Consider the following 26,616-nt stretch of genomic DNA (forward strand, 5'->3'; position numbering starts at 1 on the left):
CCAAGAAAAATGGGACCATAAAGAAATTCTATTTATGGTTTTAAGGACTATTTCCCAAAGTGGGTGTTATTTTACAATCCCACCAGCAATACTTGAGAGATCCAGTTTCTCGACATCCATGGCAACATTTGGTGTTATCACCATTTTTGTGTTTGCCATTCTGGCAGATGTGCAGTAATATCTCCTGGTGGTCTGAATGTGCATTTCTCTATTATCTAAGAATGTTGAACATTTTCCATGTGCGTATCTGCTCCATATACATTACTGCCATCTGCATATCTTCTCCAGTGAAATATCTCCTCAAGTTCTGCCCACTTTAAATCAGATTTTTTAATGTTCAATTTTTGGAGTTCTTCGTGTGTTCTGAACACAAGTGCTTTGTTGAGTATGTGATCTGCAAACATTCTCTCCCAATCTGTAATCTGTCTTCTCTTTTTCTTAACACGGTCTTTCTCACAGCACATGTTTTTAATTTTGATTAGGTCCAATTTATCAACTTCTCCTTTTATGGATGATGCTCTTGGTATCAAGTCCAAGAATTTTCTGCCTAGTCCTAGGTACTGAAAAAATTCTTTTTAATATTTCCTTCTAAAAGCTTTACAGTTTCACATTTAAATCTATGACTGTTTTGGAGTAAATTTTTGCCTGAGGTGTAAGGTTTAGAGTTTTTTCCTTTCTTTGTGTTTCATTTCTTTTTTTTTTAACCTATGGCTATTGAATTGTTCCGGCACAGTTTCTTAAAAGGCTGTAATTCTTCCATTGAATTGCTTTTGGTTCTTTGTCAAAAATTAATTGGACATATTTGTGAGTTTCTGAGATCTCTACTCTGTTCCTTTGGTGACTATCGCTTTGCCAATAACCAAACTATCTTGAATTCTGTAGCTCTACAGCAAACAGTGATATTAGGAAGAGTGATTCTTCCCATTTTATTCTTTTTCAAAACTGTCCTGGCTATTCTACAAACTGGTTTTTCTATGTAAATATCAGAATAAGCTTCACTGAGATTTTGATAGGAATTGTGTTAAATCTAAAGATAAATAGAGGTATAACTGCTATCTCTATTATGGTGCTTCCTTCAGTCCATGAGCATGGTATGTCTCCACGTTTACCCAGATCTCTTTTCATTTCTTTCATTAGCACTCTGCAATTTTTAGCATACAGATGTTGTATGAGCTCTGTTAAATTTATATCAAAGCATTTCATTTTCTTTGGAGAAATTATAAATGGTATTGTGCTTATGATTTCAGTTTCCACTTGTTCATGGTCAGTATGTAGAAATATAATTGATTTGTATATGTTTGTCTTACATGCTGCAATCTTAATGAGTTCTAAGACACAGTTTTGTTGTTTATTGGGTTTGGTTTGATTTGGTTTTGGTAGCACTGTTGCTGTTCAGTTGCCCAGTTGTGTCTCACTCTTTGTGACCCCATGGACTGCAGCACACCAGGCCTCTCTGTCCCTCACCATCTCCCAGAGTTTTCTCAAGTTCATGTCCATTGCATCAGTGATGCCGTCTTCTTCTGCCCTCAATCTTTCCCAGCATGAGAGACTTTTCCAATGAGTTGGCTGTTTGCATCAGATGACCAAGATACTGGAGTTTCAGCTTCAGCATCAGCCCTTCCAATGAGTATTCAGGGTTGATTTCCCTTAAGATTGACTGGTTTGATCTCCTTGCAGTCCAAGGAACTCTCGGGAGTCTTCTCCAGCACCACAGTTCAAAGGCGTCAATTCTTCAGTGCTCCGCTTTCTTTATGATCCAGCTCTTACAACTGTTCGTGACACTGGAAAGACCATAGCCTTGATTATACAGACCTTTGTCAACAGAGGAATGTCTCTGCTTTTCAGCACACTATCTAGGTTTGTCATAGCTTTCCTGTCAAGAAGCAAACATCTTCTAAATTCATGGCTGCAGTCACCATCCACAGTGATTTTAGAGTCCAAGAAGAGGAAATCTGTCATTACTTCCACCTTCTCCTCCTCTATTTGCCATGAAGTAATGAGACCAGATACAATGATCTTAGTTTTTTTTAACATTTAGTTTTAAGCTGGCTCTTTCACTTTCCTCCTTCACCCTCATCAAGAGGCTCTTTAGTTCTTCTCTTTCTGCCATTATAATGGTATCATCCATATATCTGAGGTTGTTGATGGTTTTCCTGCCAATATTGATTCCAGCCTGTAACTTATTCAGCCTGGCACTTCTCATGATGTGCTCAGCATACAGATTAAACAAACAAGTGATGGCAGTCAGCCCTGTGGTACTCCTTTCTCAATCTTGAACCAATCAGTTGTTCTATGTTCTATCGGGGTTCTAACTGTTGCTTCTTGACCCACATACATGTTTCTCAGGAGACAGGTAAGATGGTCTGTTATTCCCATCTCTTGAAGAGCTTTCCACAGTTTATTATTACACAGTCAAAAGCTTTGGCATAGTCAATGAAACAGAGGTAGATGTTTTTCTGGAATTCCATAGCTTTCTCTATGATCCAGCAAATATTGAATTCGATCTCTAGTTCCTCTTCCTTTTCTAAATCCAGCTTGGACTTCTGGAATTTCTTGGTTTGCATGATGCTGAACCCTAGCATGCAAGATTTTAAGCATAACCTTACTAGCACAGGAGAGGAGTACAACTGCCTGATGGTTAGCACATTCTTTAGTACTACCCTTCTGGGGAACTGGGATGAGGACTGACCTCATCCCATTTGGTAGTATATCCCTTAGTATTTTCTACATAGGTGATTACATTTTCTGCAAGTTAAGTTTTATTATTTCTTTCCAACCTGTATGCATTTTGCTTCTTGAATCTTATTGCAGCGTCAAGAACTTCTAATACTCTATCAAGTAAGAGTGATGAAGCAGGCATTCTTGTCCTCATTCTTTGGAGGGGGGGGCATCAGTATTTCACTGTGGGTATGATGCTAACTCTGGGATTTTTGTATGTGGGATAAGGGAGTGGAAGGACGTCGCTGGGTTGATTCCCGCTAGTGCGGGTGAGTAGCCTGACTCTCCTTATACGACTAGGAGAAGAACAGGGCATCTGTGCTGTGCCAACACTGCTCCTGCAGTGCCTTCACGTGCCTTGTGTGGGATGGGCTCACCTAGGTCTCCACTGGGCTCACCTTTGGGCAAACAGAGCCTTTTTCAGTTTGTCTATACTTGTTGGCAGTTCTAGTTACAGAAATCTCCATGTCTAAGCTGAACATACATGGGCAATAAAAGGGAGACCTGGAGAATACACTGAGAATTCACATTCTTCAAGCTCTTAGGTCCCCAGTCAGTCTGTCTTCTTTCAGCTTCTATTGTTGTCTGTTGAATTATTTCCAGGATTTGATTGCAGGAGATGAATTAGGAAAAGTGAATCCACACCATTGTGTTCTGGAACCAGAAGTCTCTGTTTTTCAATTTTTTTTTTTCATAATTAATGAACAGTGAGAAACTAATACATCAATTTAGTTGTATTTTGGGGATATTTCTATAAGAAACACATCATTTTCACATTGTAATGAACATAATTGACATAATCTATATACATAAGTAATGTCAATAGTCTTTAAGGCCTCAGACACAAACATCATCTCTGATTTTATAAGGTTTCTTTTACAGCTAAAGTCTAACTCTATTATCAAGTAGTTTTATTTAACTCTTAAAATTGCCTTCCTCTACCATCCAGAATTTCAAAATCTAGTGCTCTAAACAGCTGCAGGTGGTGCAAGTTTAAAGTTGGATTGGAGATACAAAATAAAACTGTGCAAACTCTTGTTCACACACTCCACTCCACACTCACACCAGAAAGCAGGTGTGAACCCGAGGGGCAGAAGGCCCACCCCTACCCACATCAGCCCTCAGTGTAGCTCAGGCATCCAAGTCTTTCCTCACCACCCACACCCACATCAGCATGTGCAGAGGAGTCCAGTGGGCCACGTCTTTGCAGATGTCTATCTCAGAACAGAAAACTGGAGACAGAAGGAAACTCTCTTCCAAGTGAGCAGACAGAAATGCAATTAAATGGCAGGGAAGGGAATACCTTCTTTAAGAAGCTGATGAACTTTGCCACTGCATAGATTGATGTTCCCAACTCAGTGCCCAGATGCGGGGCAGAAAAGAGATGCTCCTTTCTATCCCAGGGGGCCGGGCGGGGGGATATGTGTGATATTTGCATCCCCTATGACAACAAATACACGCAAGCACACACACATGTGCGTGCACATCAGTTCTTTTAAGCAGCTGTGAATGAAGACAGCTTCTTTGAACATGCTTTCCTAAGCCCTGACCACACAGGTCCCCATCTACTCAGATTCCATGCTGGTATCCAGAGTAGAAAAGGCCCTTCGAGGATGTTCAAGAACCACCCACCCCCAAACAAAGACAGGTGCTGGGCCCCCCACGTGACACTCCCAGGTCTGAGCTCTCACAGTCTGCCACGTCAAGGCCACAGCTCCTACCACAGACCCACAAATTCCAGAAGCGATTTCTGGATGTCCTTTCTGGATGATACCAGAAACTCTAAGCTCACTCACCTCCTCCGTCCTGGGCCTTAGGGCACGGTTTTGAAGTATTTGTCTAAAACAGCAATATAACGCCCTCTGCCAAACTATGATCAAGCCCAGCACACTAGAAACGTGTTCAAGACAAATCCAGTGAGGGTGACACCTGACTTTACTGCCACTCAGATAAAATGAAGGCACTAAAATGTGAGAAACACAAGCCACAGAGCACACAGGGATGAAAAACGCCTTTGCCGCACTCGCTGATAGCGTGTTTGCTGTTTCCCACTGGCCGCACGTCACAACATTACAATTTGAATGCCTTCAAATATGGAGAGACTTTTCCATTCAGTGAAAATGACCTTGAGATAAAAAAATCTCACTTTCTCTGTACATCCCACCTCTAGCCAGTTGGACCCTCTACAAAAAGGAGGATTAATAAACTCCAACTTCAAGTTAAATTATGATGGGGCTTTTAGGGTCTAAACTGGGGGTCCTGATAAGGGTAATGAAGCTTAAGAGATATTTTTCTATGCATCCACATCCCTAATGTATTTGTTTTTATGGCGTCCTATTTTCAAAGGAATATATTAATTTCTAAGGTAATCAAAAAGGAAAATAAGCTGTTCTCTTTTTAAAAAACACTTATGTTTCTAAGAACTTTGGAGAGGTAGGTAAAGTGAGAAGTTACTTAGTAGTAAAAGAAGGTTAAAAGCAGCCTCTTTCAAAGGGGCTTCACAATCATGCAGTGAGGATGCCGCCACAGCCCACCCGTCCACTTACCATGCCCCCTACTCCCCGGACTCTTTCTGCGGGCGGGGTCCCTGTCCAGGCCTGACCGCCCCATAGCGCGACACGTGAGGACACGCAGGCACGCGGGCCCGCTCCTGCAGCAAACCACCAGCGCCGTGGACCTGCAGCCTCCTCCTCTGGTGACAGGCTCAGCCCATCTGTGAAACGAGACACGGAACTGCGCAGGGATGGCGTGACGGCCTCGCGGACACAGGACCATCTCAGGCCCTCCCTGTCTTCAGCGAGATTCCAGGTCCGCTGGGCTCTCCTCGCCTTCCTCCAGGCACCAGTCACCACAAGCCCCTGATCTGACCAAAAGGGACACAGTCCAGAACAAGGGCCCCTTCAAAGGGGCAAAAGTGACCCAGGAGAAAGCCCCCAATGCAGGGAGATGGGGGACCTCCATGTGATGGAGTGGAACTCACCGAGCAAGACCGTGGCCGGTGACTCTCAGGGGCTGTCAGACACCCGGTTTCTGACCTCAGGGAACCACTGTGAACAGGTAGGGGGACTGCACACCCGTAGAGAGAAGAGTGAAACAGGTGACAGAGGTGGCTAGGCCCACCCAAGCCTGTGAAGTCCGCAGGCCCTCCTTGCGCTGACGGCAGACGCCACCCCGCGGAGTGGCGACAGTGACCGGTGCTGCGGGGAGCCCCCAGCTGTGCAGGGCAGCAGGCAGAGCCCTCTGCAGCAGAGAGGGGTCTCCAGCTCAACCTCGGCACCACATATACTAAAACTGGGATGACCAGAGAAGGTCAGCATGGCCCCTGCACAAGGATGACATGTAAATCTGTGAAGCATTTCTTTTTTAATTAAAAAAAAAAAAAAGATAAAGGGCATGATGCTATCCAGGCGACAGAACCGAGAGGAAACAGCAGACCCAGGACAAGCTCACAGCAGCACTCCAAGCCTGCAGGTGTGCTGTGGGTAGACAGGTGTGCTGTGGGCACGCGGGCCAGGCTCCTGGAGACCCGTCTGTCGGAGCACCACCTGAAGGGAAGGGGCTGAAGCGGTCTCCTTAGTTCACAGGAACACACAAAAGCCAACGATGGGAAAAAGTCCTGCAGCTCCTGCTACACTGACTGCACCATCCTGGATACATGAAAACAGCCACTGGAAACCGGGGCATCCAAACGAAATGCATGCAAAATGCCCCCATGAACATCAAGCTCAAGATGCTCAAGCACATCCTTATACAGCCATGTTTTTACAGCGGCAATACTCACAAAAACCTAAAGGCAGAAGAGACCCAACCAGCTGAATGAAAGAACACCATGGGGTCTACACATACGCCCCTCAATATCACTCAGCCTCAAAAAGGAAGGGTGTTCTGATACAGGCTACAATATGGATGAACCCTGAAGACATTACGCTAAAGTGAAATAGTGAAGTCGCTCAGTCGTGTCCGACTCTTTGCGATACTGTGGACTGTAGCCCACCAGGCTCCTCCATCCATGGGATTCTCCAGGCAAGAATACTGGAGTGGGTTGCCATTTCCTTCTCCAGGGGATCTTCCCGACCCAGGGATTGAACCCAGGTCTCCCGCATTGCAGGCAGATGCTTTAACCTCTCAGCCACCAGGGAAGCCCAATAAGCCAGACACAAAAGGACAAACACGGTATGATTTCATTCATAAGAGGTCAAAGTGACAGAAAGTAGACTGGTGGGTTCCAAGGGCTGCAGGAGGCGGGAATGAGTTATTGTTTAATGAGGAGAATTTCAGTTTGGGAAGATGAAAAAATTCTGCAGGTAGTAACGATGGTTGCACAACACTGTGAATGTAATCAATGCCACTGAACTGTACACTTAAAAATGGTTAAAACGATAAATGTTGTATGTATTTCATCACAATAAAAGCGCTTTTTAAAGGTAAAGCACAGAGAAAAGAACACTGGAGGGCAGGTGGCTGGTGCCCGAGCAGCATGGCTCAGACGGCCCAGTGTCGCTTGGCAAGCCGTCTGCGCTCCAGGAAGTGGACGCAGCCAGACACCCAGCATCTCATGGGCCACAACCACCAGACAGACCCCACAGAGCATACGCGGATGGATTGTCCTTCTGTGGGGCCTGAGGCTCTTTGAAGCTCCCTAAATGGCCCTCAATAAATGTGAGAAATCCCAAGAATGAACTGGACCGTGAATCTGAACGCGTGTGATGCTCTCAAGTGAACTAAGACAGACAGGAGGCCACCTGAGGAAGCTCCCCGCAGTGCTCACGCACAAAAGCACACCATCACTGGGGGCAGAAAACATCACAGTCTTTATTTTAATCGCTATTTACCTTACTACTATATATCCATTCATTTATGTTTTCATGTGTTGCATTGCCTGTCTATGATTTATACATTAATAAGTCTACCTTCGGTACACACAGACAAGTGTTTGCTATTTGTAAGGGTGTGAGATCAAAAACGTTTGGAGATTACTGCTCAAATGAACAAGCTATACTAAAAAGAACATCCATTACAACATTTAAACTTTTCTAAAAAAGCAGACATGCTCTTGGTCGTTAACCTTTGGTAAATTCTGGGTCCTGGCATGTGTCAGGATAACTCTCTGGTTTCAGACACTTTCTCAAAAACCTGAAATAACTAAACAGCTAAAGCCTGATCCATACCCTACACAAGATGAAAGTGGCCCTGGGTACTCACAGGGTAGCACGTTGCCAGCAGACAGTCGGTGGCCCTTGGTAGCATCACCTGGGATCCAGGGCCAGCTGTCCCACCCCCCCGTTGTATCCCCTCTGAGCCGAGACCTCCCCCTCTGGGCTACCATTTTCTTAGAGTGTCACTGAAGAATTTATCAGTACTGCACTGCCAGGGCTGGCTGGCAACTTCCCACACAAACTCATAAAAACTCTGAAAGGTATACAGTGCTAGAGACATGTGCAATGTCTTATCAGTAAATATTTCAAGTGAAAAAATAAATAAGTAAACACGTATTTCCATTCTACCATGTCTTCATGCCACACTCAGCAAACGTGGAATTCTCAGATATTCTCAGTGGTTCAAATGGCTGCAGATGTTTTCACCTGAAACTAGATAAATCAGTAATGACACACAAAATGCTGTGGTTCAAGAACCTGGTATTTGCCAGATCCTCCCGTCCACAGGAATGCATTCACTTCCTATGGCAGCTGTAACAAATCACCAGGACTCAGTGGCCTGAATCAACACCAAAGTGTTATCTTACAGTTCTAGAGGTCAGGAGCCTGACCCGGGTCTCACGGGGACAAAACCGAAGTCTTGGGAGGGCTCCAGCGGGAGGGTGAGGCAGGCACAGTGCCTTTGCGTTTCCAGCCCCCAGAGGCCACCTACCTCCTTAGGCCGGGGCTCACCCCTCCATCATCAAAGCAAACAGCAGCAAGTCGGGTTCTTCAAACACTGCACCACCACCTCCCCCCCCCCGCCGCCCTCTCCTTCTAGGACTGGTGACGAGACTAAGGGTTCACCCTAATCATCAGAAAGACTCTCCACATCCTAAGTTCAGCTGATTAGCAACCTTAATCACGTCTGCAACCCACCTTCATTCTCTTGCACCGTGTAGCCTAGATTCTCCCAATCAGGATGCAGGCATCTCCAGGGGGCTGTTAGTCTACCAACAGGCGTTTATTGTGAAGATACTCAGGTATCCTGGGGAGTAGTCCATGCGTCAGATCAAAGATGCTGAGGCCCCGTCACCGCAAGGATAGTGAGGCCTGGCTGCCGCCCAGGCTGCCCCGAGCGCAGGGCAGAGCGCAGGGCAGAGCACGTGCAGGGCGGCAGGGCACAGGGCAGGGGCTCCTGCTGCGCGGGCGAAGAGCAGCAGGGGGGAGTGCTCCCCAGGCCCTGGAGAAAAGGGCCGGGGGTGGGGCTGCACATGCGGGCCGGTGGCCTCCGCACAGGGGCCAGCGCGGCAGCTCAGCACGCTGGCGCACGTGATGGCGGGATTCACCAAGAGGTTCCCAGAGGCGAGAGCACAGGAGAGGCGGGGACCGAGCAGGAGTAAGTATTTCAGGAGAAGTCAAGTGCACTTGGCAAGGAAGTTAAAGGCGGCCAGAGACAGTGGCTGCAGGGAGACCGGCTTTAAGGCAGGGTCTCTGCTATTCAGGGGTGGAGGCCAGCGGACCAGGAGACACTGCCAGAGGAAAAGGACTTTACCTCTTACAGTTCCCAAGAGGAGGAGCCATGGGGAAAGCACCGGGGAAGTCAAGAGGCAGAGGAGCGAGGGGGAGACACAGCAGGAGCCTTCACTGTGGTTTCCGTGGGAAGGGCAGAGCCAGGCAGGGAAACCAGCCTCGGCAACATCACTGGCTCCGGGACGTAGGTCCCCAGCCGACTGCTACCAGGCTGGCGGCCCTGAGCATGGCAGCCTGATAACAGGGTGTGCAGAGGGGCTCCTCGGTGGTCCAGTGGCTAGGAATCCACCCTGCAATGCAAGGGACGTGGGTTTGACACCTCATCAGGGAACTAAGATCCCAAACACCGTGGAGCAACTAAAGCCACATGCCGTGACCAGAGAGTCAGTGCACCGCCAGGAAAGGTCCCAGATGAGGCAACCAAGACTCTGTAGGCCTCAGCTAAGAGCCCGTCAAATAAATCAACAGTTATTCTTAAAAAGGGCGTGTAGGGCGTGGGCTCACTTTGCAAACGGAAGACACACTCACAGCCCAGTCTCTGGCTCTAGGAACTGGCTGGTCCAGAGGAACCACCGCCCTCAGAGGGCACAGGGCCCCATGTCAAGGCTGCTGCATACGGTCAATAAAAAGACAAAGACAGCACAGGCCCAGAGGTGGAGGGAGGTCGCCGCCAGCAGTGGCGGGGTCAGACTCGGGGCGCCCCCCGCCCGCAGCACTGTGTGGGAGCTCCCGTGAAGGCACAGAGGAATCCACGAGACAGAAGGGACAGAGTCAGGCCAGAAGCAGGGCGCCCCAGCGAGTGTGCACAGAGGCAGAGGACAGTCCAGCCGCAGAGCCCAGGCTCGGCCGGGGGGAAGGGCCAGAGCGTGGGCACAGGGCGGCCTGCAGAGACGGCGATACAGCAGCCAGACCCACGGAGTGAGCCAGACTGTCCGCCCCACCTACAGCAACAGTTTTTCTTTCTTCAAAAAAACACTGTAAGTGGAAAATGTTACTATGCTAGGGAATGGTCCCACACATCTGATCTGACTAAAATGTATCACAGCAAAATATAGACAGAAAATAAAAGACTGATAACTGCAGCACGAAAGGTGAGGGCCCAGGTAATCACCAACTAGTCATGAGAAGCAAGACATATCTACTAAACTACCGTGCCGTTTAACACAAGTATTCTTTCAGAAAGTAAACACATGCCATGTGTACCCTGAGGCTGTTAAATGAAGAGAGAACAAACCACTTGGACATGTTTACAGATGGCTTCTTTGCTCAGAAAGACAAAAGCGGAGAGCATCCCAAAAGGACACTGCTTCCCTCCCGACAGCTCACTCTCTGCCTGCTTTTTCTTTTTGCCTCAGATTCACTCCGAGCATTCTGAGTAACAGGTTTCCTGAGCCACTGGGCCTGAAGACAACCAGGTCAGAGACAGTGGACGGATTCTGTGACTGAAATGAAAATATCTCCCACTGGGCCGAGGGCGAGGGGCGAGGCCCGTCTGCATGTCTGCCCAGCGCTGGAGGAACAGCAGGACTGGGAAGGGGCCACGCCCTCTGCACACACCCGGGACACCCTCCTCTGCCCGCTCACTGTCTGGATGGGACCCTGCCTCTGAGCACCACCCAAAGGAGGTTGGCAGGACAGGAAGGCTGGGCAGCTCAGGGCGGACCATGGGCGTGCGCCGTGCCCCATCCCCATCTGCAGCTGACCCATCGGGCAGACGCCACCAAGAGTGCCAAGGTCCCATCTGACAAAGGAGGGAACTTGGAACCCAGACTAAACTCTTCTGAACTTGCTTTTCTTTAGCTGTCAGAGGAGCACACAAAAACACAGGGTGGGACAGAAAAGGCCTGAAAAGTGCCTGCTCACAGCTGGGGCTTCCTCCCATTTCATTAAGCTCTCCCGTACTGGAGTCCTTTAGGTACAGAAGTTTCCATCAGAAAAGCACTGATAAGGCAAAGAAGAAACACAGGCAGAGAGGCGGGGGAGTGGGGTGCTCAGGGACCCAGAGGGCTTTGGAAGGGGCAGACTTTGAAGACCCAGCTGAGCTTCCTGTCTCTGCATACCCTGAGGCCTTTCTAGGAAAGTCACTTTCTGAAACAGGGAAACCTGATGCAGAAGAAAAAGAAAGGCACATCCTGAGCTAACTGGATGTTCCTATCCTTCTAAGCTCTGGGATGTCAGAAAGGGCCATAAAGTCCTCTTCTTCCTGCAAGCATGTCACTGGAGAAAGCCACACTGGCTGCTCAAGACTTGTTCTCCTTTTGAAAACCAAGGACCTACTGTAATTGCTGCTGTTTTGTTTTGTTTTTTATTTAAGGGTTGATAAGCAAAAATGAGAAATTCAAAGACATCACCAAATAGGTCAACAAATTTATTCATTTGATGTCTTAAAAAATTTTTTAAACGGTTTGTTACTACAGTCAATGGACTTATATACTGCCTTTGAATTATTATTCTAAACAAATAATGCCTTAACATCACAATGTCCCTATAGGGCTTCTTCAGTGAACTACATTTCCAAGAAGATACTTGAGTCACCAGGGGCATCCCAAAATTACCAGGGGTCCATGAAGTTAGCAACAGGAGTCCACAAGCTACTTTCAGTATTTGAATATGCTTTCAAAAATCAGTCCATTTACCGAGGATAAAACTACACAGACTAAATGATGAAGGTGTTTGTTTTGACTAAAAGTATATCTACCTCAGTGTAAAATATCATTAAGAAAAATTTTTTAAAGACTGTATGCATATATACGAAACTGAATACAACATGGTAAATCAATTAAAACAAAAAAGAAAATTTTGACCAGAAGATCTCAGCAACAATGATCATCAGTAGCAGTTGTAACAACTGTAACACTGAAAGAGAAAGTCACTGGGTCCTGTTCGACTCTCTGCGACCCCGTGGACTATACAGTCCATGGAATCCTCCAGGCCAGAATACTGGAGTGGGTAGCCTTTCCCTTCTCCAGGGGATCTTCCCAGCCCAGGGATGAAACCCAGGTCTCCCGCATTGCAGGCGGATTCTTCACCACTGAGCCACCAGGGAAGCCCCAACTCTAACACTGAGCTGCCCGCCTGCCCGGCCTTGGCCCTGCCCTTTCCCGCAGTGTCTCATCTACTCCTCACCGCAGACCAGCAGCCACTGTCCGCCCTCTTGTTTAAAGCAGGAGACTGGGCCAGAGAGATGCACCTGCCCAGCATTTTACTGCTAGCGAGGGAATCACCTCATTAAGGGTGCTTCAGTTGCCTCTGATTGAATTTAAATGAGCAAAGGAATTCATTACTACCTAATAAAAACAGTTTGCTGGGCAAAGTACTTCAACATACATTATCCCCAATGGGAGAATAACCAGAGGGTATACTGGGGGCAACGCGTACTAACTGTGCCCTGGGAAAATCCACAATAAGTAAACACAGCAAGCCAAGTATATTCTAAAAATCCAAAGACCAAAATAGCTTCTCCATTTTCCTGTAAAGTCTCAGTGCACTATATATAGCAAGGTAAGTCTTGTGCAAATCAGGACTTTGGGCTCCCTCCTTACAGAAATTCAGCAAGAAGCTGGACCACCCCACTGTGAAGGGAGGGACCCTGGCAGATACACGGGTCCCCTGAATCTTCCCAAGTCAAGGAATCTGGAAATATGAATAGGTTTTGTCTTTAAAACACCCCCCAGGACTTCCCTGGTAGTCAGTGGTTAAAGAATCCACCTGCCAGTGCAGGAGACACAGGTTCGATCCCTGACCCAGGAAGATACTACGACCGTGGAGCAGCTAAGCCCATGCACCCCAACTACCGAGCCTGTGCTCTAACGCCCAGGAGCCACAACTGCTGAAGCCCGCGTCCTTCCAGCCTGCGCCCTGCACCCAAGACAAGCCACCGCAGTAGGAAGCCCACACACCACAGCTGACAAGCAGCCCTGGCTCTCCACAACTGGAGAAAGGCCGTGAAAGCAATGAAGACCCAGCAGAGCCGAGAGTAAAGTAAGTAAAGAAAATTATTTTTAAAAATGTCTTCTAAAAGTGCTTTTCAATGAGGGCCTGACTGGTCTTGCGGACAGGGTGGCTCTTTATGGCGATGGGCTATCCAGAATAAGGCAAGGGCATCACTTTCCATTCACCACCCTGGCCCAGAACACCAAGCCCTAGGAAGACTGGCAGTCACTGTGATGATGGAATGTTTGCAAACACATCCCACAAGTGAGACACCTGACTCCTCCCAGAAAGGATGAAAGCTGCAGAATAGACAATCACCAAAATGAAAGACCATCAGGTGAGGATCCAGCCAGACCACAGCACAACAAAACAAAACAGACATATTGAGCATCTAAAGCCACTCAGTTCAGTTCAGTTGCTCAGTCGTGTCCGACTCTTTGCGACCCCATGGACTGCAGCACGCCAGGCCTCCCTGTCCATCACCAACACCTGGAGCTTACTCAAACTCATGTCCACTGAGTCAGTGATGCCATCCAACCATCTCATCCTCTGCTGGCCCCTTCCCCTTCCACCCTCAATCATTCCCAGCATCAGAGTCTTTTCAAATGAGTCAGTTCTTCACATCAGGTGGCCAAATATTGGAGTTTCAGCTTCAGAATCAGTCCTTCCAATGCATACTCAGGACTGATTTCCTTTAGGATGGACTGGTTGGATCTCCTTGCAGTCCAAGGGACTCTCAAGAGTCTTCTCCAACCCCACAGTTCAAAAGCATCAATTCTTCAGTGCTCAGCTTTCTTTACAGTTCAGCTCTTACATCCATACTGAAAGCTATCAAAGAATTGTATTAAAAATAATAAGACCACTAATAAAATTTTAAAATAGAGAAAAAAAACCTGAATAGACATTTTCTCAAAGATATACAAATAGCGATAGATACATGAAAAGTTGCTTGACATCACTAATCATCAGGGAAATGAAAATCAAAACCACTATGAGATTATCACCTCACACCTGTTAGAATGACTATTATCAAAATAGACAAAGAGTGATAACAAGTAGTGAGGATGAAGACAGAAAGGAAATTTTGTACAATGTGGTAGGAGTATAAATTGGTGCATCCACTGTAGAAAACAGTATGGAGGTTCCTCAAAAAATTAAAGATAGAGCTACCACATGAGCTAAGAATTCCACATCGGGGAAGAGTAACAAAGGAAATGAAAACACTATGCCAAAGAAACTTCTGCACCCTTATGCTCATACCCCCACCTTGATGCTTTTGAACTGTGGTGCTGTAGAAGGCTCTTGTGAGTCCCTTGGACTGCAAGGAGACCAAACCTGTCAATCCTAAAAGAAATCAACCCTAAATATTCACTGGAAGGATTGATGCTTTAAGGTGAAGCTGACTCATTGGAAAAGACCGTGATGCTGAGAAAGACTGAAGGCAGTAGAGGAAGGGGATGACAGAGGAGGAGGGATGGTTGGATGGCATCACCAACTCAATGGATATGAGTTTGAGCAAACTCTGGGAGATGGTGAAGGACAGTGAAACCTGGGGTGCTGCAGGTCATGAAGTTGCAAAGAGTAGGACATGACTGAGCGACTGAACAACGACAGCAGATGTTCACAACAGCATTATTTACAATTGCCAAAATATGCAAATAGCCTATGTCTACTGACCAATGAATGGACAAAGAAGAAGTGGTACATATACACAATAGAATACCACTCAGTCATAAAAATAGGAATCCTGCCATTTGCAATAACAAAAATGGACGATGAGGGTATTATGCTAAATGAAATGTCAAACAAAGAAATACAAACACTGTATGAACTCACATGTGGAATCTGAAAAAAAAAAAAAACCAAACAACTCATAGTAAGAGAGATCAGATTAGTGGTTATCAGAGGTGTAGGTGGGGGAAATGGATTAAGGTGATCAAAGTTTCCAGTTATGAGACAAATAAGTACTGGGAATATAGTGATAACATGATGACTACAGTTAGCACTGCTGTATTTTGGCATATTTGAAAGTTGCTCAGAGAGTAAATTCTAAGAGTTCTCAACATAGGAAAAAAAATTTCTTTTTGCTTTTTTTCATATCTATATGAGATGATGAATGGGGTCACCAAGAGTCAGACACAGCTGAGTGACTGAAATGAACTGAACTGAGATGATGGATACTAACTAAACTTATTATGGTAATTATTTCACAATATATGTAAGTAAAATTATGCTGTACACCTTAAACTTACACAGGGCTGTATTTCAATTATATCTCAATAAACTGGAAAAAAAATAACAAGTCCTCTTTGTATGGAGAAGTGTGGTTTAAGACTGAGCTTGTAGATAGAAGAAAAAAGAACTACAATCCTGCAGACTCCAGAACAAAAACCACAATCAGAAACAGTTAACCAAAACAAAAAGGCAAAGAATTATGTTCCAAATGAACAAACCATATAAAACTCCAGAAAAACAACTAATAAAGTGGAGCCAGGAAAACTTCCAGAAAAAGAATTCAGAATAATGATACTGAAAATGATCCAGGATCTAGAAAAAGAATGGAGAAGATGTAAGAAATGTTCATCAAAGACCTAGAAGAACTAAAGAACAAACAGATGAGCAATACACTAAAGGAATCAATAGCAGACTTACTGAGGCAGAAGAACATATAAACGACCTGGAGGACAGAATGGTGGCAATCACTGCCACAGAACAGAACATAGAAAAAAGAAGGAAAGAAATGAAGACAGCCTAAGAGACCTCTGGACAACATCAAAAGCACAACATTCACATTATAGGGGTCCCAGAAGGAGAAGAGAGAGGGAAAGGACCTGAGAAAATATTTGAACAGATAAGAGCTGAAAACTCCCCAAACATGGGAAAAGAAATAGTCAACCAAGTCCAGGAAGCACAAAGTCCCAGGCAGCATGAGCCCAAGGAGGAACACACCGAGACACATAGTAATCAAACTGACAAAAGTTAAAGACAAATACAAAACATTAAAAGCAGCGAGGGAAAAACGACAAATAACATACAAGGGAACTCCCATCAGGATATCAGGTCATTTCTCAACAGAAAACTCTACAAGCCAGACGGGAATATTTAAAGTGATGAAAGGGAAGAAACTACAACCAAGAATACTCTACCCAGCAAGACTCTCATTCAGATTTGATGGAGAAATCAAAGCTTTCCTGACTAGCAGAAGTTAAGAGAACTCAGCACCACCAAACCAGCTTTACAACAAATGCTAAAGGAACTTTTCTAGGCATGAAGCACAAGAGAAGGAAAAGACCTACAGAAAATAAACCCAAAACAATTAAGAAAATGGTAACAGGATCTTACATATTAATAACTGCTTTAAAATGGATTGAACGTATCAACCAAAAAACAGACTGGTTGGTGGATGAAAATGTGTGCGTGTGTGCACTTCCACTTACCACATCACTCTGCTTGACCCCTCCTCCAAATTGTATGTAAGTGTTTTATATTGCTAAGTTAATAATATTCCCATTATGGCTTGCAATTATCTTTTACTTTTTGTCTGGCTATTGATTGTGAAAACTGATAAATATCTTTTACTATTGTGATTATGTAACTATTACCCAATACCATTTTATCATGATTGCTCAACAGAAAAACAATAGAACTGTATACCAACAAAACTAGGATCTAATAGAAAAACCTGTAATCCCGTTTTAAAATCCAGATGCATATCAGAATTATCTTGAAATTTTTTGAAAAATACAAATGCTCAAGTATTGTTTTTTTCTCCAGAGCTCCAGATATGTTTCCAGCGAGCAGTCATGTTTAAAAACAACTAGACTATATGATGATCTTCTACTTTTATCTAGCTTGTTTCACTTTTTATATTTCATATTCAGGGCTCTTATTCATTTAGTTTATGTGCTCTGATTTCTCCATCTCTTCTTTTTTTTTTTTTTTTGGTGTTCTTTCTCAAGACTTTATCAAGTGTAGTAGAAAAGCTTTTGTATACATATATATAAATATGTATAATTTATATGTTTTACAAAATGTGTGGATTTTTGCCTAACTAAAAAAATTATGACATTTGATTCCACTTGTTTGTCTTAGTATGAATAGAATGCTAAATTTCTAATTAAAAAATAGATATGCAAGAAGCAACAAAGGTTTACTGTATAGCATAGGGAACTATAGTCAATATTTTGATGGAAAATATTTCAAAAATAATATATGTGTATTTGTACAACTAAATCACCTTGCTGTGTACCCAAAACATTGTAAATCAACTATACTTCAATAAAATATATATATATATTTTTTAGTTTAGTTTAATAACTTTGTGCTGATGTTAATTTCTTAGTTTTGACCACTGTAACACAGCTAAGTGAAACATTAAAATAAGAGGAATGTTGGTTAAGGATATACTACTTTTGCAACTTGTCTATAAAGTATAAAAGTATTTCAAAATAAAAAGTTTATAAACATTTTAGAAAGCCAATTAGTTCCCACTGGAAGATGTGAGTGATCCAAATCAAACATCTCTCTCTATGAGCTATACCACTAGAAAACCAGATAGTAGATGAAGGGAAGTATCTTTCTACGAAAGTATCATGAATAATATTTAATAAATGAAAGAATTAGACCCATCATCATTTCATAACCTCCAGCAAATTAATGGAGGTAGCCAATAATCACCATGGCTGCTGACATCACAAAAAGAAGGACCAAAGAACTCTATGTTCCTTATGAGGGAAGGGCACCACCTATAGGTGCAGTTTTGATCGCTCCTCCTCAAAAATCAAAACTCATGAAACTCTGATAAAGCATCAAGACGACCTACCCCCCCAGAGGAATTGCGGTAGAAAGGAATACGTTACATGATCCACAGAAATCAGCAATATTCAAGCTACGGGAAGACCTCCAGGATAAATAACTCAGTTTCTTCAAATATATTTTTCAAGAGGAAAAATAAATAAAACAAGTTGCAAGGGGAAGAAGAGAGAGAGAGAGAAAGAGAGAAAGGGAATTTTAGTGGAGGAAACTACCAGAGTAAAGGAGATCTAAGAGACAGATCAGCCAATTGCAATGAGACGTGATTCAAACACACAAATTGAAAAAAGAAATGTGGCATTTATGAGACAAGTGGAAACTTGAACACAGGTTTGGTATTTAACAATATTAAGGAATTTAAATTAATTCTTTAGGTATGATAATATAGTTTAGGTTCTTTTTAAAGTTGTAGCTTTTCTAAAAATAAATGCTGAAATATTACAGAAGAAATGTCCTGAAGTCTGGAATGTGCTTCAATATAAAAGGGGGCAAGGGAGTGAGTGGGATACAGATAGACAGTGCTGTCATGAGGTGCTAACTATTAAACTAGATGATGGAGACAGAAAGTTCCCTTATCTACACACTACTCTGTACCTGTGTGAACAGAATGCAAATGGAACTCAATAACAAAAAAACATTGGAGGAAGTCACCAATATGTGGAAATTAAAACACTCCTAAATAAAATGGGTCAAAGAAGAAATCATCAGGGAAATTATAAAATACTTCGAGATGAATTAAATTTTAAAGTTTTTTTTTTTCTTTTTAAATGAAGCATACTGCCCTTGCGGGTGGAGATGGCGACTACAAGCAAACCATGAACTCAGAGTCACAGAAGGATGAGTCTGGACTCAGGCCATGGCTCTGCCATTTCCCAGCAGGCAGCCCTAAGGCAGCTATCAAGCCCTGAAGCTCAGTTTCCTCACCTACGAAATGAAGGTGTGAAAACAGGACCATCAGCAGGTTACGATGGAACTGCACACTAAAGCACTTGGCTCACACTGACAAGTATAAAAAGAACCTTCCCATGAACAAGACTATCTCCGGAGGGCAAACAAGTTTCTAGGGAAAGAGTGGTTCTTTTTCTATAATGACCCCATTTATGATAAAAAGTATCAAAAGAAAAATTATTTCCAAAAAACATGTAATGTACAAATATTCCTCAAGTGTCCCCCCTCCTAGCACACCAGACAGATGTCCCTGCTTCAAGAAGACTTATGTTGTTCTGGCGCATCCCTGTCCCTCGGGGCCTTGTATTGGTATCCCCGCTTCTTCAAATATTTTGTTCCAAATAAGACAAAGGTGCTGTGCTTCCCAGGAGCAAAACATTTCTGCTGTTGGTGAGGAACAGGCTGGACTCTCCAGGAAAGGGAGGAAAGGCAGGTTGAGACAAGATAAACAAACGGACAGAAACAATGGGGGAACTTGGTCGGGTCCCTTTCAGGATCTTCTGAAAAAACAAGCCGTGAAGCCCAGGGTGAGCAGGCTGAACAGGTGCCCCTGGTAAGCTGGGAAAGCCAAGTGAGAGTCAAAGGAAAGGGACGGGACAAAGTTAAATTCTAAAAGAAGCGTGAGAGGCATGCCCTGACTGTTTTCCCAAAAGATCATGGCAAGATAGCAAAGGGCCAGAGTCCCAGAAGCTCAAAACCTTCAGGGAAAAGTCACCACGGGCTAATTCAGGCAGAAATGCTGCTGCTGCCGTCATCCTGGAGGACAGACACCGAAAGGTGCCCAGGTCTGAGTCATCACAAAGCGTAGAGAAGCAAAAGGAAAAACGTTACCCAAGGACACAGGCAGGGCGGGCGGAAGGTGGGGACCACAGGATAAAGGCGCCCACTGCTCCAGGTCCACAGCATCAGGGTCGTGAGGGGCGTGTGGACCTGAGCCAGGACTCACTGGCACGTTAGAAATGCAGTGCAAGTGAGGCAGGGGCTGTGCAGGGTTTGGGTCTGCCCGGACCCCCCCTCAGGCAGCGCCCCACTGAGGCTCACTCCGTTCCCAGCAGCAGGGGCGAGGTTTGCTCCTTTTAACGGGTGACCCCCTCGCTCTGAGGCTGAACAGGTGGGTAAGCACTGGAACCCCCGGCTTCTTGGGCAAACGCCCTCTCGGGAATGTTTCTTCTCCAGTGTCCCCTGACCTCTCCTCTGATCACAGGCTCTGCCTTCCCTCCACAAGAACCAGCCCTGTCCCCCGGCCCCTCCTCTGACCACATTCCCCCCAAATTCCCCCCACATTCCCCCGAACCCTCCTGTGATCACAGGCTCTGCCTTCCCTCCAGGAGAACCCACACATTCCCGCGACCCCTCCTCTGATTATAGGCTCTGCCTTCCCTCCATGAGAACCCCCATATTCCCGCAACCCCTCCTTTGACCACAGGCTCTACCTTCCCTCCATGAGGACCCCCCACATCCCCCTGGCCCCTCCTCTGATCACAGGCTCTGCCTTCCCTCCAGGAGAACCCCCACATTCCCATGACCCCTCCTGTGATCACAGACTCTGCCTTCCGTCCACAAGGACCCCCACATTCCCCCGACCCCTCCTCTGACCACAGGCTCTGCCTTCCCTCCAGGAGAACCCACACATTCCCCCGACCCCTCCTCTGATTATAGGCTCTGCCTTCCCTCCACGAGAACCCCCACATTCCTGCGACCTCTCCTTTGACCACAGGCTCTGCCTTCCCTCCATGAGGACCCCCCACATCCCCCGGCCCCTCCTCTGATCACAGGCTCTGCCTTACCTCCATAAGAACCCCCACCCTCCTGGCCGGCTCTTGGCTCCCATCCCTGCCCCTCCGTCAGCCCCACCAGCCATGCGCCCTGTGGTCACTTGCTGCCCCCTCACCCCGGCCCCGGTGGCACCAGGCCTGTCCCCTCTGGAGGCTCACTCAGGCCCGGAGGCTAAAGGACAGTCCAAGCCCTACAGCAAACCTGAGCCCTACAGCAAGAGAAACCAGACAGAACAGGGATGGGACTGTCACCCCCTTCTTTCCACCTGTGCCCAGAAGGAGATGGCTTCGCCAGCCAGCCGTCACCCTCACAGTAAGGTCTGTGTGACCAAAGAGGACTTTGGTGTCTGCCCCATCCCGCAGCCGACTGACCTTCCTGGGGCCGGGGCCAGGGCCACAAGCAGGACCTAAGCCCCCAGCATCAGCCTCTGTGCTCTAGTTCCGCTGCTGCGGCTCAGGAGGGTTTTCCCAAACCCAGCCTGAGATCCAGATGATGCCACGGGCTCAGGCCACGGAAACAGGACCTCTATGAGAGTCTGTGTGTACAAACCCAGTCGTGCTGTGGTCACCAGTGCTCCCACCTCCAGGGGCTCAGCAGTTCAGGGTCAGGGAGTGGGAGGGGAGGACCCGGGAACCTGCACTTCCAGCAATCTAATGCGGGGTTCCCACAGAGAAGGCACCCAAGGGCTCCGTAATAGGGATATGTGTGTGCACTCAGTCATTTCCGACTTTCTGCGAGCCTTTGGACTGTAGCCCACCAGGCTCCTCTGTCCATGGGATTGTCCAGGCAAGAGTACTGGAGTGGGTTCCCACTCCCTTCTCCAGAGCATTTTCCCAACCCAGGGATTGAACCCACATCTCCTGCACAGCAGGTGGATTCTTTACCACTGAGCCATCAAGGAAGACCCTGATATGGGGACATACCACATAAATAATGGTACAAATAATTAATTCACTGCACACTGCAGTCAGGACACACGGGGCATCCCAGAGAAGCCACCATCCAGAGACAGGCTTCCCCAACTCAAGCCTGCTCTCGCTGCACTGACACTGTTTACGGAAGGCCCGCTCCACGTCCACCAGAGCAATGACATGGCAGAGGACAGATCCCAACTGCACACCGCGTCGGGTCACTGCCTCTGTGGCTGCCAGAGACCCTGCACACACTCCGGCCTGACGATGGGGAGGACGGGGAGGCGCAGACATCCACTGACTCACAGCCCAGGACTGAAAACACCCATCCCAGACTTTCTGGGCCTGAAGGAGTTTCTCCTGCAGACGGACTCCTCTGTGCACACATCTGACACCATCTCACACCCACAGAACCTCCCCAGGAAGAAGGCCCATTCTTTCCCCAGAAAAGCATTCAAGGAATTTAAATTCGGAGCTGGGAGGCGCTGGGGCCTGAAAGCACCGTTGTCCTGGAGGCCTCCCCACCACCCAGGTCAGGGAAAGAGAAGGTGGACAGGCAGGTCCACGGGGAAGGGAAAGGGTTCCAAATTCCAGGAAGCGTTTCGAGGTCATGGAGGCCAGATTGCTCTGGGGTTCCACTGGGGGGGATGTGGGGGGTCATGGGCATGTAAGGGGTGATGGTAGTTATAAGGGTCAATTGACTTTGTCAGCTGAAAATAAACAGTTTCCTGAGGCCTAAGTATTTCTAAAAAGGAGGCTACAGGAGTAGCAGCTGAGAAAGAACAGGAAGTGGCATGTGTGTAAAGACAGAACCTGGGGCCCACTGGGTCTCGCAGTACACTGCATTATACAGAGTACACAGCATGCTGGCACCCACCGAGGCCTCCGGGTAAGGGTGCCCCTCCTCCTCAGCTGCAGGGGGAACAGGAGCCAGGAAATCACTGGCTGACTCGCCAGCGGGCACCCCTGACAGCAAGCAGCCAGCATCACTCAAACATGGGCCGTGACAGAAGCATCACCTCTGTGCTCATTAAATACTCAGACCCCCAGACCCAGACCTGGATGAATCAGTCACATGTGTTTGGATGGAGCCTGAGAATTGTTGGTTGGTTTAGTTTTTTTAACTCACATTGTTAAATTACTTTTAATAAGCCTTTCAGGAGATTATTATATAACTTTAAGAAACATAAGCACCAGAATACTGTAAAAGCTATTAAGTTGGGAAGACCTGGGTCAAATTTTAGTAGTACTACATAGAAATCTGTGGACTCGGGCAAGTTACTTAACTTCTCTGAACTCCTGTTCACTCACTTGTAAAACAAGGGTAATTTGTAAAACAACAATCAATGTTGCCTGGAGGGTCAGTTACTCAAAGGCATCCTTCGAAACTAACCTAAGAGGCAGGAAAGATCGGGAGAGTGCAAGGGAGCTTCCTGGAGGCTGACCAAGCCTAACGGCCTTCACCTCCGGAGGCCCGACCAGCCCGGACGCCAAGGCTGGAGCCTAGGCAGCAGCAGGGAAACGGGCTCAGCTCTGGACGGGAGCGAGGTCATCTGCCTTCCGGACGGGTGTGGCCGTGAGGCGGACTCTAACACCCGACACCGCTCCGAGATGCGGCAGGGACAAGCGGCTCTCGGGTCTGGGAGTGTAGGGAGCGAAGAGCCAGCAGCGACCCGAACAGGTCTCTGCTGGGGGTCCAAAACTTGAGCGAGGTGCAGGGAGAGAGAAGGAGCAAGAAGCCAGAGAAGTACACTCCCTTGGACTAACTGCGCACAAGGCTCGAAAAACTCCTGAAGGTCTCAGTCTTTCCATCTGGAAACGGGTTAATTTTTTACAACTATGCAGTCAGCCCCGCGGGATGGCAGCCGGCTGGCTGGCCGGCTCTCGGCTCACAAAGGGGATGGACGCCGCTGCCCTTTTATCTGATGTGTGCCAGGCATGTCGGAACTTGGTGGTTTCACTCTGTTGTCCCGAGAGAAGATGATTTCTGAAACCGAGCTTTACATTCCTGTGTAGGTTAAGTCGCTCACCTCCCTGGCCCTGAGAGCCTGGACAAGATTGGTGGCTGGGACTTGAAGCTGGGGCGCCAGGGAATTTCCCTCCTTTTTACTCATAAAGCAGGAGCCGCGGGGGACGACGGCGCCCGGCGGCTGCGGGAGGCCAGCCCGGGGACCGCTAGGCTCAGACGCGACGTCTGAGGCACACTCAGGGACTGCGGAGCCCCAGGCCCGGACCTCTGCGAGGGCTTCCAGGTCTCCGCGCCCCGGTCCGCAGGGTCCCCGCGTGGGCCACAGCGCCCCGAGGCTCGACCCTCCGCCCGCCCGGACAGAAGCGGCCGTCCCCGGTCTCCCGCCCCGCGCCGCGCGCTCCGCTCACCTGCTGAAGACAAGGCATCCCAGGTGGTTGATCTCGTGGTCGGAGCGGTGGCGGCTGTAGTCCTCCCACAGATCCTTGAAGGCCGTGACCGCCAGGATGAAGAGCACGGGCGCCAGCGCCAGGCCGGGCTGGAAGGCGTTCACCGTGGGCACGAAGTTGAGCAGCGCGATGAACACGAAGTACACGTTGGCCAGACGGTGGAACTGCTCGAACAGGTTCTTGGGCAGGAAGGACAGCAGAGTGTACTTGGTGGTCTTGAGCCTGTTGTCCGCCAGGTGCTGGGCGCCCCCGCGCAGCCGGCGCCGCGGCGCGCCCTTGCCCGCCGGCTCCTCGGCGCCCGGAGGCGGCTGCAGGTTGGAGCACACTGTGCGCGTCCGGCCCTCCCGGCGCCGCCGCCGTCCCGGGGGCCCGGGCTCCTCGGCCGCCGCCGCCGGCTGCCGCTCCATGGCCGCGTGTCGCCGCGCCCGGCTGCTCCGTCGCTCGCGCCCGCCCGCGCCAGCCTCCTAGGTGATCATCGCCGGCGGCCGGGGCGCGGCGGCGCGGGCTCCCCGCCTGCGGGACGCACGGGAGCGCGGTCAGCGGCCGCCCCGCCCCGCCCGGGCCCCGCGCCCCCGCGCCCGCCTCGGCCTTTCCGCCCGGACACTCCCGGCCCCGCCCCGCGCCCCGCCTGGGACCCCGCGGAGAGCGGGAAACCAAAAGCCGAAGCCAAGGTGGAAACTTCGGAGCGGCTTAGTTTCGTTTCCGGAAGCATCAGCGCGGGCCCCGGCCCGGCAAGCGCGCCCGCCCCCGGGGAGACGGGAGACGGCGGGGTGTGGGAGGCACCGCGGCCCGCCAGGAATGGGTCTGGGGGACCCGGCTGGGACCGCCTCCTGGAACCAGCTAGAATCACAAGGCACATGGGCCAGAGCATACCGATGCTCGGAGTTTTAAATCTCATTTACCGAGGACATCTGTTCCCGGGACCCCGAGGGGAGTCTTCTTTGCCTGGACAACTCCTCGCTACCCTGCCCTTTTACACTAACCTCGGGTGAACTAGACTGAACCTTCATGACCATCGCTGCCTTTCCTTACTTCCCTAAATAGGATTCTTTTTTTCCCCGTTAATTGAAGGGAGGAATATTTCGCTGAGCAAAGGCAGGCTGGTTTGCTCTATTTCAGTCTCTTTTCCTTTCTGGTAAACCGTGAGGGCGAAAATACACCTTCTGTGCTCTGACCCTGAAGTGGCCTCTCTGACCCGGACGACGGCGGGGCGTTGGTTGCAGGAGGCTGTGGCAAAAGTGCCTGGAGTGGCAGCTGGCGCAGAGGGCGCCCTGCAGGACCCCGGGCGTCAGCGAGGACCGCGCGGGCGGGGCGCGCCAGCAGAAGGTCCGGTGCGTCCCAAGCGGGCAAGCCCGCAGGTCAGCATCGGCCCTGACTCTCTTGTCTTCCCCTTTAAAAGCACAAGTGTGAGAAGCAGGGATTTCTTGCCCAGCAGACCATGGCTGGGAATTCAAGTGAGACTGTTAGGGGAAGCACACTGATTGAAACCGCCCACCCTGGCCAGGCACCCGAATAGTCACCATTTGCATGAGTTGTTTTACCACAGGAGGTCCTGGTAAGGAACAGACAACTAATAAGCCTCCACCAACCAGAAGAGTTCGGGAAAGGTCAAAAGGAGACACCACCTGTCCGACCACCTCCCAGAATCCTTCTCGCTGGCATCCATCTTGGCTGAACAAGAGGTGGACCACAAGGAAGGACTGAGTCAGAATGATTGGCTGAAGACAACCCGGAAACTAATTCCATCACCATAAAACCCCAGACTGAGAGTCATGTGACAGAGCTATTCTCCTGGGTCCCCTCGCCCTCCTGCTCTCCCCCCGGGCGCCCTTTCCCAATAAAGTCTCTTCTTTGTCATCAGATGGGTCTACTCGGACAATTCATTTTTGGGTGTTAGACAAGAGCCCAGTCTCGGGCCCTGGAAGGGGTCCCCTTTCCTACAACAAGATGAGCGCGTTTGGGTGCTGCGTGTCTGGACTCAGGGAACTGTTCGCCTCCTCCTCCTCCTGCAAGCCAGCGCCTCATGTCTCTCCCTGCGCTGGAGCGCTCTGTCATCTCCCAGGGGACCAAGTCAGCAGCCTGGCCTGGCCTGGGTCCCTCCCTTGGGTGCCTGCTGACAAGTCACTTTCTTGGCTTTGCGTAAATCACTTACCTCTTCCCCATGCCCCTCTCTCTGGATGGTCCTCATCTCTGTACCCTGGCCTACACCCCATCCAGCCAGGCCAGGGGCTCACACCTCTACTTAGGGAACCTTGGCACGGAGCATAGTATTTACTAGAATCCAGCTTGAGGGAGGTACTAAGAAAGTCTGTGTCACAGATCAAGGCTCTTCCCTCCCTCCATTCCTGGGAATACTGGATGTGTAGAGGCCCAGATTAGAGAAAGGTTTGACTGAAATGCCTGCATTTTCCAGGAAAGAAATCAGATCTCACAGC

At 48.3% G+C, this 26,616-nt stretch overlaps 1 protein-coding gene and 1 non-coding gene across 2 annotated transcripts in view; one reads left to right on the plus strand and one right to left on the minus strand.

The window, feature by feature from the left end:
• The window catches only part of ATP10A (ATPase phospholipid transporting 10A (putative)), a 180,064-nt gene extending 155,349 nt beyond the window's left edge, over positions 1 to 24,715 (minus strand). Inside the window, 1 exon segment of the mRNA XM_070478113.1 lies at positions 24,143 to 24,715. Within this exon segment, the coding sequence (XP_070334214.1) occupies positions 24,143 to 24,588 (446 nt within the window). The 5' untranslated portion in view covers positions 24,589 to 24,715.
• Positions 5,974 to 6,085, plus strand: LOC139038789 (U6 spliceosomal RNA). Its single transcript, XR_011491935.1, has one exon. It is a non-coding gene; the product is annotated as a U6 spliceosomal RNA (small nuclear RNA).
• Positions 24,716 to 26,616: the final 1,901 nt, after the last annotated feature.

The sequence above is a fragment of the Odocoileus virginianus genome, chromosome 16 (assembly GCF_023699985.2).
Source record: "Odocoileus virginianus isolate 20LAN1187 ecotype Illinois chromosome 16, Ovbor_1.2, whole genome shotgun sequence".
Taxonomy (NCBI): domain Eukaryota; kingdom Metazoa; phylum Chordata; class Mammalia; order Artiodactyla; family Cervidae; genus Odocoileus; species Odocoileus virginianus.